The sequence below is a fragment of the Cyphellophora europaea genome (assembly GCF_000365145.1).
Source record: "Cyphellophora europaea CBS 101466 unplaced genomic scaffold supercont1.5, whole genome shotgun sequence".
NCBI classification, from domain to species: Eukaryota; Fungi; Ascomycota; class Eurotiomycetes; order Chaetothyriales; family Cyphellophoraceae; genus Cyphellophora; species Cyphellophora europaea.
In genome coordinates, this window is record NW_008481811.1 from 65,833 (window position 1) to 80,442 (window position 14,610).

The 14,610-nt window shown below is 55.3% G+C and overlaps 7 protein-coding genes across 7 annotated transcripts; 4 read left to right on the forward strand and 3 right to left on the reverse strand.

Moving 5' to 3' along the window:
- Positions 1-558: 558 nt before the first annotated feature.
- Positions 559-1,806, reverse strand: HMPREF1541_05297 (uncharacterized protein; the record flags this gene model as incomplete). The annotated part of the gene is made up of 1 exon (XM_008719638.1): positions 559-1,806. One exon carries the CDS (start codon positions 1,804-1,806, stop codon positions 559-561), a length of 1,248 nt encoding a protein of 415 aa, XP_008717860.1.
- Positions 1,807-2,050: 244 nt separating this feature from the next.
- On the forward strand, positions 2,051-2,472 carry HMPREF1541_05298 (uncharacterized protein; the record flags this gene model as incomplete). Its single annotated transcript, XM_008719639.1, has 3 exons — positions 2,051-2,095; positions 2,144-2,369; positions 2,420-2,472. 3 exons carry the CDS (start codon positions 2,051-2,053, stop codon positions 2,470-2,472), a joined length of 324 nt encoding a protein of 107 aa, XP_008717861.1.
- An 841-nt stretch (positions 2,473-3,313) lies between these two features.
- On the forward strand, positions 3,314-4,927 carry HMPREF1541_05299 (uncharacterized protein; the record flags this gene model as incomplete). Its single annotated transcript, XM_008719640.1, has 1 exon — positions 3,314-4,927. One exon carries the CDS (start codon positions 3,314-3,316, stop codon positions 4,925-4,927), a length of 1,614 nt encoding a protein of 537 aa, XP_008717862.1.
- Positions 4,928-6,140: 1,213 nt separating this feature from the next.
- Positions 6,141-6,869, forward strand: HMPREF1541_05300 (uncharacterized protein; the record flags this gene model as incomplete). The annotated part of the gene is made up of 1 exon (XM_008719641.1): positions 6,141-6,869. One exon carries the CDS (start codon positions 6,141-6,143, stop codon positions 6,867-6,869), a length of 729 nt encoding a protein of 242 aa, XP_008717863.1.
- A 1,286-nt stretch (positions 6,870-8,155) lies between these two features.
- On the forward strand, positions 8,156-9,905 carry HMPREF1541_05301 (uncharacterized protein; the record flags this gene model as incomplete). The annotated part of the gene is made up of 3 exons (XM_008719642.1): positions 8,156-8,546; positions 8,601-9,102; positions 9,158-9,905. The coding sequence occupies 3 exons, from the start codon at positions 8,156-8,158 to the stop codon at positions 9,903-9,905; spliced, it is 1,641 nt and encodes a 546-aa protein (XP_008717864.1).
- Positions 9,906-10,122: 217 nt separating this feature from the next.
- On the reverse strand, positions 10,123-11,054 carry HMPREF1541_05302 (uncharacterized protein; the record flags this gene model as incomplete). The annotated part of the gene is made up of 2 exons (XM_008719643.1): positions 10,123-10,507; positions 10,870-11,054. The coding sequence occupies 2 exons, from the start codon at positions 11,052-11,054 to the stop codon at positions 10,123-10,125; spliced, it is 570 nt and encodes a 189-aa protein (XP_008717865.1).
- A 669-nt stretch (positions 11,055-11,723) lies between these two features.
- Positions 11,724-14,279, reverse strand: HMPREF1541_05303 (uncharacterized protein; the record flags this gene model as incomplete). The annotated part of the gene is made up of 1 exon (XM_008719644.1): positions 11,724-14,279. The coding sequence occupies one exon, from the start codon at positions 14,277-14,279 to the stop codon at positions 11,724-11,726; it is 2,556 nt and encodes an 851-aa protein (XP_008717866.1).
- Between the last annotated feature and the right edge of the window lie 331 nt (positions 14,280-14,610).

The following is a 14,610-nucleotide window of genomic DNA, read 5'->3' on the forward strand; positions in this document are numbered from 1 at the left end:
ACGATGTGATGATTTTGGTCAGCATGAGCATGGAGCAGGAGCAATTGGCTAGCAATGAGCGATTCTGGTGTTTCGGGGCTTGGAGCTGGATACTCCCTACGCGGTGCATTGGACTGAGGCATCGATTTCAGCTAGCTTGAACTTTGGAATAATTGGGTCAGGCTCTTTTGGATAACTGGACCCGATGCCTCGCCACATGCAAACTCACAGGCGACGACGGGGAGGAGCGCTGGCGCTATCGTCTGTTGCAGCGCTGAGGTACGCGTCGATGGAGGCAAAGCTTGAGCGAGGGCGTTCGAAGTCGGTCTCCTCTTGTTCAGACTTTTAGATACAGAGGGTGAAATGCTTGTACTAGTCTAAGGTATATAGACAGGCCGGTGATGTGCAATCAAGACAAGACGAGACGATACGATTTCTGATCCCTTTGAAGTGGCTATTGGTGCCGTCCCCTCGTAACAAAGTGTTCAATCCGTCTACGAAACTGTTGTCTCTTACGCTGCGCTAGGTAATGCCTCAAGGTTCTACGCGAAGAAGACTGGCCACTAGTGATGCGAAGCCTCAAGTGTCTCCTACCCATGTACCATCTTCCATTTGCCCTTGACGCTTGGGTCCCTCTCTCACCCACGTCTCGGCGACGCTGGCCTTGGGGTCCTCGTCCGGCCAGCCTCTATCCCTCCGCAATCTTAGCACTTCTTCCCGGACCCGCAGTGTGGTCTCGATCCAGAGCTCTAGCACTTCTGCACTGTAGGAAAGCCCTTGCATTCCCATGCCTAGAGACGCAAACAGCGTGAGCTCCTTGTCGGCTTTCGTGGCACCGGGGTCGGCTTCTTCGATCCAACGGTTCTGGAGCTGCTGCCATCGCTGCCGCAGGTCGCCAAAACGCGCTTCCGGGTCGACGGCCTCGCCGAAGGTGACGCTGATGCGGTTTCCCGGACGTGGGATAAAGCGTGGAAACTCGCGACTCTCGTGCATGACCTGGTCGGTGCCTTCGATCCAAATGGGAACAACGTCGGGACACACGGCGGGCTCGAGGATAAGACGAGCGACGCCCCATTTGAAGTAGCGCATATTGTAATTCGGAGACTGGTGAATCATGCCCTCGGGAAATATGTGTACCCAGCCGAGTTGATTGGCGCGGTAGCGTGAGGGAGCAAGGTAGAGGCGCTCGTCATCGGTGTACGAAGCGTAGTGAGGTGACTGTGGGTCTATGTTGGTGTCGGAGAAAGGATCGACAGCATCGCGTGGCCAGGATGGAGGATGGCTGGTACAGTCGCTGAAGGCACCATGCTGTCGGGGTGTGTAGGATATCTTCTGGATAGGCGACAGGAGACGAATGGCTTCAGTCAAGGACGGTTGCATTGGGCCGCCATGGACGGAATGAGCAAGTCGGTGGGTGGGCAAGACCTGACCGAGGGTGAAGAAATGGGAGAGCAGGGTACCCTTGAAACATATATCGTGGCTGCCAAACCCCCAACGGTGGTTCAGATAGCCATGGTAGGCATGAAAGGAAAAAGGTAGGACGCCCCAGATGAGGGGATCGTCCATGACCGAGACATGATTGGAGACTGTGACCAGGCCACGCTGCCGAGTGGACGGGTCCGCGCGCGACTTTAGAAGCTCAAGGAAGCGCGGAAGGCCGTGAACTTCAGTCTTGTTGAGGCCGAACAGGAATCCACGGCAAAGAGTTGCGACGGTAAGGAGGGTCTGATACGATGCGGAGCGCCAGACTAGGCTTGGGCTTTCCAGATTGAAGGAAACGGTGGGATAGCCCGGAGGACCATTCGGGGCATACGGTGGTCTATTCATCTGGTTCCATCGGGAGAGTGAGCGACGGCTCTAACAGCGGTGAAGCTGGACGAGGATAAGTGCAAAGATGAGAGAGGGTGGCACCTTTTGTGAAGGTGGTTTGAGCATGTCTCGCACGCGTCAATGACGAGAACGCGCAGCCGGAGCGAAAAAAGTGTTAACTCCGGCGTAGCGTCGTTTTCCCAAATCGCAGCTTCGATGTCAATCCGTCATTCCCTGCCGCATCCTCGAGGATATCAACACCATGTTCCGTCCTACGCAGCGCCTGTTGGGCGGTCTGCTCTGGTATGTGTTGTGTCTCGTATGTCTGCGTCTGGACTAACGGATCTGCAGGAAGCGTCCTTGGAGGCTCTCACCTCCCCAGAAAGCGCGCCAGCGCAAACGATTAAAGCTAGTCGATCAAGTTGTCGATACGGTCAGTGCTGCACTGCAGAAGGGCGGTATGAGCAGCAAAGCTATCGATCGCTGGTATAGTGAGATGCCCCGCGAAGAACAGATGCTGCCCCGCGATAAGTACACCATCTTTGATCGCAAGGAGAAAAGCTATCGGAAAGGCATCCACAGTCAGTCTCATCACCACTCCGACAGAGAAACGAATGCTAACGTGCTGTAGAGCTACCCAAATGGACCCGAGTCAGCCAACGTGTCAATCCTCCCGGATTTTAATACCTATTTCCCGAAGCGCCTGAAACTTCTCATCCCGCCGCTTTCTTCTCCGTTCATCACATCGACAACGATCACCCCAGCTTGGGATGCAAAATGAGGCGGAGTCGGGAACGGGTCTCGAAAGCGGGCCGTGTCAGTAACACATGCGATGGAGGAGGAGACGTTACATTCGCATGTTCAACACGCTCGCACTTACTCCGGTCGGAGCCGATCTCGAGGTACGGCTACGTTCAGAAGAAGCTGATCAGTACCTGCGATTCTGTTGGAGTACGAGAAGATGCAAGAGATGTCAGTTGCGAGGGACGTAGCACCCTGGGTTTTACTTCCATACTCCCACACTTGGAGGCTTGCTGAGTTGGAGGAAGCAAGTGTCAACCCTCGACCTCTGAAAAGGGGAGAGCAGTCTTGACCCAAGATGGTTCGCCCCCACAGATGGCTGCAAAGGAACGCTGGCTCAACTGACAGTGTCCTGGACCGAATCGCCCGTGTATAACAGTTGGCTCTGACAGTATAGCCACGATGGACGCGAGTTGTTCCTAATGAGCGGTCAGCCTCTCAGGGCTCAGATAGAGAAGAACCTGTCTAAAATACCCAAGAACTATGCTCTACTGAGTCACGCATCAACATAATCCGCCCGAATCTGCTAATCGCCATTGGCGGCAAGTGATTCAGCCTGCTATACTTGTGTTTGATTCTGACCAATGACATCACGCCAACTGCGGCGAGGCACCTCATCTTTGACTCACCTCAGTGCGACGCTCGCAAGCTTTCTTCCTCATATACAACCCGACAGGTACTCTCTGCAGACGACCGACTATCCAACCTTCTCGCAACCCTTTTTATGCCCAAGAAGCGCACGGGGAAAGCCCTACTCATCAAACCCGGCTCGCCTGCGACGATAGCATCGTCCTCGCGCGACCCTACCGCTCATAATGATTCGCGCCCCTCGGTCAACGACCTCATTCGAGAGTCGCGTCGTCTGCAGATTCGAGACCAGTCAGTGCCTGTGCCCAATACCCCCGTGACTTCCTCGGTGCATCCTCAAGTGCGAGAAGCCCTGAGTCTGCCCGCTCCGACGGGTCCACCTCCCCGTATTGGCCTTCGACGGTCGCGGGCCACGCCCACTCCCACGAGCGATCGCGGTCCTACGCGCCTTCGGACTGTGCCTGGTCCGCCACCACCGAGGAGTTGGCTAATAAACAGCAGGCATGCCTCTGCGTCGGCAAGTCACGATGCGTTCCAATCGATGCGCGCACTCGATGCTCCAGCTGTGTTACCGGGAGCAGCCTTCCCACCGCCTGGATCCCTACAGGACTACGCCCTGAAAGAGATGGCGATTAATTGGGACTGGCACGTCGAATATGATGCCCTGTACCTCACCGAACTACCTACCAAACTCAAGGAAAGCCTGCTGTCGTATCTGGCTGTCTACAACGACAATGTACAGATCAATCCTGTGCGGATGCTTTTCCTCGCGGCAGAAGCAGACGTTGACGATCGGCGAGAAGTCGCCAGACTTGACATTTCCCACGGACTAGGCTCCTGGGTGCAGCACAGGTCTCTTGAGAAAGACCTGCTCCACTCAGAGCCAGCAATCCAGCCGGTACAGATCGTGACAGCAGCCGAAGAAGTCCCCGACGCCTGGGATGCGCTTGATTCTACGGCACCAAGCATTCCTACGACTCTCCCTACACCCCTTACCTTTCCAAACCTGACTCATCTTTCTCTGGCACTGTCCCCCACTTCGCCAGCGGCTTCGTGGAAATCTCTCCTGCGTCTATGCACCCACCTTCCCACGCTCTCATCGCTGTCCCTCGCTCATTGGCCCATGCCCACATACACCCCTATCGCGGCGAGTACCCGGGTTACCGTGACCAATTCGACGACAGGGTCCAACCCATCCACCTCGTCTCCCCGAATCGTCTATGGAGGCACCAACATGTATAGCCAACTGGACAACGACTGGCGGGAAGCGGCGGGTATTTTACGTTCGTTGAGCCGGAAACTGACTGGGTTGAAGTGGTTGGATCTGTCCGGCTGTGGACAATGGTGGGATGCTTTGATGTGGCGGCAGCTGCATGGTCAACCACTGGGTACCACCCTACTGAGCGCTGGCCTCTCTGAGGGGAACACCCCAGACGAATACGACCCTTACTCTGAATCCCAGCTGGACACGCTAATGGGGCCACGGCCAGACTGGAACGGTGCATGGCGTGGCATCAGCACGATCGTGCTGAAGATCGGATGGACACCAGTGAAGCCTCCCAGGGTCGATGAGGAAACCGGGGAACCTGGGACCGAGAACTTCAGCGGATCCCTGGTCAGGAAGAAGGCCGCATGGGCGAGGGAGCAGAGGACGTTCGATGAGCTGAGACAGCGGCAGCGGGACGTGATGGCAGGCTTGAGGGCGGTAAGACGAGAGGGCGGTGGTGGATGGATTGATATCGAGGTATAGCATGCTCTGGACTTGCCAACACGAGTGACAGGGTAGAAGCCAGTAGGTAGAAGTTGTGGTGTTCACAGCGCGAAAGGCATCCAGCATACCTCATACACACATCTTGTTGATGGACGGGTCTACTCTCAAGCCTCTGCTTGGGCTCCCGCTTATACGCAATAATGGAAACTGCAACACACGCTACCTATTCTAGCTGCGTCTCACCCTTCCATCGCATTCTCTGAAATAAGCAACGCATCAAGATCCAACGCTTCGAACCAGCGTTGCAGCAGTCGAGAAAACCAGCCTCGTTTCCAATGCCCAAATCCCGAATCCCACTTCCTTTAACCCCACCTGTGCTGTCATTCGACAGGGGTAGCTACCACTTCAGCTCAGCTCGGCTTCCCTCGCCTATCGAAGCTTCGCTTGCCCATTCTTCGGCTTTCAAGATCTGGAAGCTATGGGCGGATCCGTGGAACCCTCCCGCCTACTGGGTAGGAGATGTGCTCTAGGTCCATGGACGTTATCTGCTGGAGACTCCAGGATGCTTTTCTCGTGGAAAGTCCCAAAGCTGCTTTTGGTGTCGAGGAACTAGTGCGGAAGCTCACGCTTCTCCTAACTGTGTCCTCATTTCCTTACCGATACAGCCTACATCACACGCACGTCAGAGTATCTCACCTGGTTAACACGTCGAACAACGTAGGACGACAATCCGCTACAAAGCGCTGTCCCCAGTCACAGCACGACAAACGGCTTCCATATTGATATACAACCATTAACCTTCTACCACATTCAAAGACAAGACTTTATCCCTGGGCATCCTTGAATCTACTATGACCGATTCCATAAATCCACAGCAAAACAGGAGGGCCACGCCTCATCCGCTACGAAGCACCCCATTGTTACGACATCCATCACAATGTCACAGACCGTGCGCTTCCAAAATCGCTTTTCCCCTGTAACATTCATTACTGCCGGACCCAGCGCCTGGAACAGCGCCTCACTACCCCGGAACAGGGCCAGCTCCACTGCACACCAAGTCCTGACAGTGTCTTCAATCACTGGCCGTTCTCCAACCGTTCTTCGATCTCCTCTTCTCTCACGGAGTCACCTTGTCAACCACGACGTACAAAGGCGGTCTTTTGCCACGGCTGCCACCAACAGCAGAGGCAGTGCTCCCACCACAGAACTCACCGCCCCCAACGCGTCTGTCCTCGCTCCAAGCAGTCCAAGCATGACGCTGCTGTTCACGGACATCGCGTCATCCTCAGCGCTCTGGGACGCGGATGCTACCAGCATGGCGGCCGCCATGATTGCCCACGATAAGCTCCTCCGACATTATATGGCCCGACATACGGGTTACGAGGTCAAGCAGAACGGCGATGGATTCATGATCGCGTTTGAGTCTGCAGGCGATGCGCTCGCATTCTGCGTCTCGCTTCAACGGCACTTCGATGACATTGGGAAGGGGCCGAGGCGTGTGTCAGGACTGGGGGAGGAGAGCGATGAGAGCAAGACTGATGAAGAAGTACTCAGTAAAATTCGGCTGCGCATGTGCCTGCATCACGGCGAGCCGACGCTGCAGTATAACGCGCTGATTCAGCGCATGGACTTCCTGGGCCCGATGGTCAACCGGTGTGCGCGCTACATCCAGGCAACGGACCCTGGTCAGATTGTGGTGAGCAGGGAGTTCCTACGGGCGCTGCATCGGGAAGGAACCGGAAGGACCGGTGAGGTGGGCAATACTGCGGAGGAGGAGCTCGAGGAGCTTGAAGCTGAGCTGGTAGGGCGAACGAGGAATTTAACGATCGGTCTAAGAGCGCGATCTAAGGATGAGGGCCGTCGACGGATGAAATTCGCGGTGCAGTCTATGGGAGCGCGGGAGTTCAAGGGCGTTGGAGGGAGGCAGATACTGTACGTTATTATGCCGACGGGCTCTGAGGAGGAAAATGTTTCTGACTGATCCCGATGACTTTGACCTCAGCGCCTTTGTGGTCACGACACCTACTGGGATGAGAATTGGCTTGACAGGGCAAACAATGCCGCTGGTCGTGCATCAAGTTACTCATTACGGTCGAAGGAGCGGCTGACGGCACTTGGAGTGACCGGGAAACCCAGGCCGGAGCATACTATCCTGCCATCAGGCCAGCGTTGGGCTAGGACGGCCTCAGCAGACAACAACCTGCAGGGTACTTTGCCCAAGTAAGCGACGCAGGAAGCAGATGCGCAGATACACCAGCGCGTAGATGGCGTGTGAGGCACGTTGATATTGGTGGGATTTGGCCTGGGCGTTTGGGGGCGCACTATATCAGTGGGAGACGATGGTTAGGAGGATGATCACCTCAGGCTCGGTATATTGAGGGATCATTGAGCGCCATTGGCAGCACGTCTGAGGGCTGTTTCCACCCGAGGTGTAATAATAGACGACTCTCTCGTTGCTCTAACGTGCAAACACTGACCAAGGGCATCGTGGCCAGGGTACGCGGATCCGGGGTGCCAGGGCACCTTCCTGTTAGGGGAGCGGCACCTGCCCTGCTAAAGCGCTTGCAATGCACGGCTGTGGCTCCAGCCCCCGATCGATCTGCACACCAGCGAGGTCAAGATTCTGTCCAACCACATGATGTTCGCCTTTTCCGTCTGCGGTAGTAGCGTTCTGCATTCTCCCTCGAGACTGGCGAAGCTCGGTTTAAGGCTTCCCACTTCATTTATTTGTTGCCCCTGCTGTCCACTTCCGCTATCGAACTAACACGTACTCCGTGCATCCAAGACCCCACGCTTTTCCCCGTTACCGTACGCCAGCAGCAAGCTTGCTCGGGAACCGGGTGTAGGCTTCCAAAGCTTCATCTCCATCTCCAACACTCTCCTGACGTAGTCCCCCCAGACCTCCAACGTTTAAGTTAGCTAATAAAAGTTATAGTGGTGGCCACCGACGACGACAAGACACTTAGTCATCAGGCGTAATCTACCAGGCTTCAATTAAACCCTTGACCCAGATTTTTGTTCTATCACCCGCCGACCCGATCGTCCTAAGCTCTCCCCGGATCAGCTTTGCCCCCTCTCGCGCGCTTACTTGCTCTCCAGCAAGCTGGGCAGAGTTTCGTGCAGAGGCTTCTCTGGCTGTTGCACAACCACTACACGTCTTCTTGGTCCTTTCGTTATTAGACGAAGGCACCATGCTAGGCCAGTAGATTGTTTCCGGAGTGGGTGGATCATGTTGGCACCGGCTACACAAAGGACCACCGCTTATCCATGGCTAACTCCCGGCCCAATGAGATTCTGTTTGTCTTTCATGGACAGAAACAGTCGAAGCGCAATCAGGAGCTGCAGGATGCTCGACGACGCGCGCACGCAGCTCGACAATCGGCCAGGAAGAACAGGGAGTTGACGGCAGACGTCAAATGTGTCAGCCATGAAGAAACTCCGGACACGCCGCCGGTCTTGAAGAGACCTATGAGAGGACCGGTCAGACGATATCCCACCTTACCATCGATAGAAACGCTTCTGGGACGTGATGCATCAGGACAGTCCTCAGGGCCGACCCTATCGCCCCTCAGCATCCTCTCTCAAGACAAGACAGATCCCTTCCAGACTACGGTCGTTGGCACGCTTCCCACTGTGTTGCAGCGATATTTGCATGATGGTAAGGATGGTTGTTGAGTGGGTCTCGTGCCAAATATCGGCTGACAGACCCTAGCACAAACCATGATATGGCCTTCACTGGTTCCCTTGGTCCCCCACGACCAGGCAGCCCATTTCTATCGCCGTTCCCCAGTTGACTCGCCTTCCGAGATCGACTACCAGATTGATGCTGCTGCTGCAATCTCACTTCAGTATCTCCGCACAAAAGATCCGACATTGCAGAGCCAAATCATGGCGGCTGGAAAGAAGCACCGCAACCGCTCCATCACATGGCTGAACGAGAACATCGCTAATGCCTCCGGACCACCCGCATCTAATGTGGTTGCCGCGCTGTTGTCTTTGGTTTCCCATTCTGGTCTCAGGGAACCGTTCAGCTACAGCCGATATCGGCAGTCACCCATGCTAATGGGCGAGTTCTCCTCACTATTCGGTGCCAGTAGGGTCCTGCCAGAGGACATGAAGTTTCTCTACCAGGTTGTAGAGCTCAAAGGCGGCGAGGAATGGGTCGGCTGCGACACCATTGACCAAGACCTGCCGCTACGGCTGATGCTCAACCAGTAAGTAGTACCACGACCATGATTATACAGAGCGGTGCTGACACTCATACCACAGTTTTGACATCTTTGTGGCGACCCGGAGAGGTACGCAGCCCATGTGGCACGCCATCGCCGCTGTCCCCGCCCCAGTCATGGAAAAATATAGCAAATCGCCCGTTGTGCGCGGCCGCAGCCCGACTCGCTTCGCTATTCTCAGCAACACCTCCCTCCGCGAAGCAGTCCTTAGCGTCCGTACTTCTGTTAAAATGCTGGATCTGTACGTGAGCAATGCTCCGGCTGCACCAAGTTTTCAACTCCTCGTGCACATGCGCATGATCGCCCAGCTGCAGCTGCTCGAACTGTACCCGGCAAAAGATCATCCGCCCAAACTGCATGGCATTGACGCTGTAGCCCACCCTGCGGCACTAATCTTCAATGACCTTGTCTTGTTTGTTCTGCCTCCCGCGTCAGGGACGCGGCCGCGACTGCTAGAAGAGCTGAAACGCGCGCTCATGGCACTCCCATCAATGACATCATCCACAACTTCTTCCGAGGAGGAAATGAAACTACGACTGTGGGCACTGCTTATGCTCGGCTGCGGTTCCATAACATGGGGCCTGGCCGATGAGTTTTGTGTTGAGGAATTGAGTCAGCAGCCCTTCATCCCCGCGGAGCAAGCCAACTGGCCGAGCGTGAAAGAGGCAATAGCCGGTTTCCTGTGGTGGGATCGTGTCCTCGAGACGCCGGCATACGATGTCTGGATGGAGGCCGTGAGCAGACGGCGTGCGCGAAATCGGAGCCCCAACCATGGTAGTGCGAGCTAATGCCCCGGGCACATTGGAGGGCCGACACCTACCTCATGAAGAGGAAGCCAAGCGAACGGGAATCCGAAGGGGCGGAGAGGATGAAGTCACTAGCCCGGGGCACGAACGAATGAATGGAGACACTGCAAATAGAGTGCGCCAACGACTCGTACGACAGACAGATACCAATGATATCCACAAACACGCATATGCACCCTTCTATGGACTGGCCATGGTGTCAACAGACCAGCGGGGCAACGTGAGATGCAGCAGAGCTTTCTGTCACTCCCCGATTAACATCCACGCCCTGCAGTGCGCACTTCAGCCGGCGCATATTAGGCACGCTGGAGCGCCAGGCGTCGCGGGTGACGGCGCGTGAGAGGACGATGATGAGCACGAGGCGCAGCGATTCGGTTCTCTTGCCTGTGACGCTGTGGTCGGTGCGCAGGACGCACAGGTGGCGCAGCACCTCCTTGGCGTTGGCGCACATCCATACGACGTCTTTGTTGGTGGCGTGCGGGCTGCGCCAGACGTATTTTGCGACCGTGAGGCAGGCGAGGAGGTCGGTGATGATGGCGTCGACGGAGGTGTCGAAGACGTGGGCGGCCCGTGCTACGGTTAGGCTGTCTCCGAGGGCGAGGTGCATGATCTCGTGAGCGTCGTCGAAGGATGTCGTCGAAGGGCATCATGGATGCGACTGGGTGTTCTGGACGCCCTGTTGCCGGTAGAGAGTCATCACACTCCGAGTGTGCCAGGGCCTGCAGCTCCATGCTGATCTCACGAAGGCGTTCGTGCTCTGGCCCACGCTAGGCATGCGGCGATATCAAAAACTACCGTGAATCCGTCTCGATGGCCTGGAAGAGGTCGAGCGCGCCGACGCCAGCCCGCACAAAATTCCCTGTGAGATCTGTCTCTTGCAGGTGCTCCAGGAGCTCCCGGCACGCTTGCAAATGCACCTTCACTGCGTCAAAGTGCCCGCAGATACATTCCGCCAATGCCAGGCGCCAGATGCCAGATGCCAAAGTAGACAGAGGGATGAGCCCTGACGCCACGTTGCTGTGAGTCGAGGAGTCGTTCACGAAGGATGCTGATGGTTTCCTGGGTATAGTCTTCCGGGCACGCGTTGCCGGGTAAGCTGAGCTTAGAGAAGTGGACCATGCGTGCGGTCATGGTGGCCAGCAGTCCCACGAGAGCCAGTTGATCAGACAGTGCCTCGCGTGTCGCTTGATCGCGAACCGCATCGTATGCGTGTAGGGCGCGGACGTGAGGCGGAAGTACTTCTTCCTTGTTGTTAGGTCCGCCCGTGAGAATTCATTTTCCAGTAATACTTGAGGGACGCCTCCGTAGTCTTGGTCATGTGCACAACCGTGCTGTCGAAAGGATCGACGCACGCGCCGGACCGGATGTTCAGCGGTTTGATGGCCATATCGTGTGGGGTTGACACTGAGGCTGACCGTCGCGGACTGCCTATCGACTGGCTGCTTGATAGCGAGCTGATATTTGCCTCTCCAACATTGTTACTGGTGCCGCTGCTGCTCTCTCTGTGCTTATGATTGATCCGTGCGGCCTTGCGAGCGCGCTCAGGAGCTCATCGCTTCTGTTGCACGAATTGAAAGATGCCTCTGGTTTCGGCATGGCGGCTCAGGACAAAGATGCAGACTTGCTATCTTTGTTGATCCAGAGAAAGCCATCCGCCATTGCGATCGCGCTGCTCATTCATCTCTATCGTTGGCGATGCAGGACTGTGCATCGGCTTCTGGTTGTGTTTCACGTGCTATCTTTGTACGAGATTTGAATGCTACTAATGGTCAAGATTGGTATTCCTATCGCATGGCGAGGCTAGCTCTGATGCGCATCTGGGTCATCTGGCGAGGGCAGCCCAAGACGTGCTTGCTCGGCCAGCATCGGCAAGTATTCACCCCGGCCGAACAACAGTTCGTCATCCACGTCAATATCTCTATTGACATTGAAGTAGCGCACTTCCCATTCCTCGTCGATCTCGTCGCCATACGAGACTAGTTCCTCCCACAGGTCTGGATATCTTTTCCTCGCCCAAGCTTCAACCTCGTCTTTTCGGTATTGCCAGGGAACAGCGTTGTAGAGGACGCCTATCGTTGTGGCATCTGGCGCTTCGCCAATGTCCTCTTGCATGTGCTCAACGAGCTCGATAGCATTCTCGAATTGGCTTTGCCCTGCTAGAGCACCAATGTAACAATGATAGACATCTTTTGTGATGATCAAGTCCCACTTCTGCATCAGAGCCATAATCCGACGAGCCTCTTCACCACCGGCGCCGATCCAAGTTTCACAAGCTCGCAGCGCGAGTTTGAAGGTACTGAGGGTGGGGCCCTCTCGGGAATCTATGATCTTCCAATAGTGATCAATAATGGCAGTGAATGGCGTCTGACACGCTGCGTACGCCGCCATCATGGCATTGTGAATCTTCGTAGTCTGCTCCACGTAGATATCCATCTTGAGCATATTGTATATCATTTGTAAACCGTCAACGTCTCGACAGCTCGCAATCCCGTAGAAGCACTGCGCGTACGCTGCATCATTTGGTCGATTTTCGATCTCGTCTCTCTGTCGCATATGACCGAAAACAAGGCAGGCGAGGTCGGACTTCTTTCGACTGAAAAACGAATCCATAATCTCCAGTCGCTCGGCGGGTGTCGTTTCTGGAAAAGCGGCTCTGAGTAATTCATATGCATTGAACGCTCGTTGCTCCTTGACATTGAGGTCGAGGATGAAATCTTTGAAGACTTGGGCGATACTGGCACGCTCTTTGGACGGGAGGTTTTCGATGCGATAACGAAGCAAATTCGTTATCTCGTGTACCTCGTTCTTGTGCAAAAAGACAGACGTCAGGGCAGCCAGGGCGCCAACGCTGAGATCCGCATCGGTCTCAGTGATGCGGTCTGCCACTCGTGTCATGAGCGGCAGATCATCGATCCGAGTTGACGCTAGCTTGGTAATGTACCTGTTCAGTACTGGCACATCAACTCTTTCTGCCGGCACATCTTGGATTGTCAAGCCTTCGAACGTTGCTCGTGCTGCATCCAGCTCGCTGACTGACAGCTCATAGTCAAGCTTCAGTGCGTAGGTATGTGCATCTGGTACGACGCCCAACGTCTGCGCAAGTTGAATGTAGCTATCGGCCCGTGCGGGGTCGGCTTTCGAGTAGGCATGGGCCACGAGCTCATTGAAGATGATCATATCTACATCCAGCGAGTCGGTGTATCTCTCGAGGTAACCCATGAGCAGCTTCTCCAGCTGTTGGACGTCTGCACCAGTAGCGGCATGCCAAAGAAGCAGCCCTCGGACAACCAGATTGGGCGAATCGTGGATAGCATCCTGACGGTCAAGAGTCTGCAAGACTTCCGCGACTTCCTCTCCGAGCTTCAGTTGATTGGTCTGCACACAGGAGCGCAACAGCTGTAGAAGGGTGGAGTCTTGAATCTGGGATTCAATGGTGGTATTGCCGTGTTTGAGGTCGTTCTGGTGCATGGTAAAAATGCGGTGCGCTGCTTCGACGTCGTGGCGAACAGCCAAGTATGACACGAGGCTTTCATATACTGAATTGTCCATGATTCCGCGTGGACAGGGATCCACTATCGCATCCCAGAATTTCTTCAGACGACCTTCAGCATAAAGACCACGCACAACTCGGCACCAGGTGTCATTCCGAGATTCAACATCGATGTTCACCAGATTAAGTTCCCGATACGCGCGCTCGGCTTGACCATTGGTAGCGAGCACGGCCAGAAAGGTTTGTAAAGCAGATTCTGTTTCATTTGAATCGGAAGTATATCCATGCTGCCGATACTGATCGATCACCAGCTGGGCGAGGGCAATATTCTCGGTTCTGTTGTCTTCTTGTCCATCCGGCTGAACAAGTGCAGTGAGGGTGTTCAGCAGATCCTCTCCAGAGATTCGTTGCTTGGATTCGGTACTCGACAATGTGCCGTCATTTTCGAGGAAGAGCCCCTGGTCGATGAAATATCGAAACGCTTCTGTCGTCAAGTACACCTCACTTTTTGTCAATGGCTTGCCCTGTCCAGCTCTTGTTTGAGTGAGAAAGTGAAATGCATCGACTAGGTCTTTATTTGACGGTGGTCGAGATTGGTCTCGGGCCGCCTTGACATAGTCCGAGAGCTTGATTAGAGCAGCCTCGATGTTCTTGACCGTGGGCTTTGCTCCAGCCAGCTGCTTCACGGTCGAGCCTAGCGACAGGCCGAAGAGATTGCGTCGTTGGGAGGATTGGGACGGTTGGAGAGCTGGCACAACGGTGCGGCGTGCATTAACGGTTCGTCGGGGGCATGTTGCTGTGTGATATGGCCGGTTCGCAAGGATGGCACGGAAGAGCCGACGCGTGAGCAAGGGCTGCGGCTTCATCTTGAGCTTAAGCGACAGTTACGCTGAAGCCGGAGATGGCTGCGTGCAGTCCAACGCAGATGGAAATTGTGATCGCGGCGATGATGGCCACAGACGCGCCGCTCCAATGAGAAAGTGAGCTCGTCCTTGCTTCTACCGCGCGGAAAAAGCGGGCGCCTCGGCCGAAGGAGAAACGTGGTGCCGCCATGAGGACCCCGCCGCTTTACCGGAGGCCATCGACTGGCAACGACATCGGCATCAGAGATCTTGAATACGAAAAGTGAGATCCGAATATGCATAGCCTGCAGGATAGCCCAGATACAGAATGTGACTACCTCTTCCTTGCTTCCGT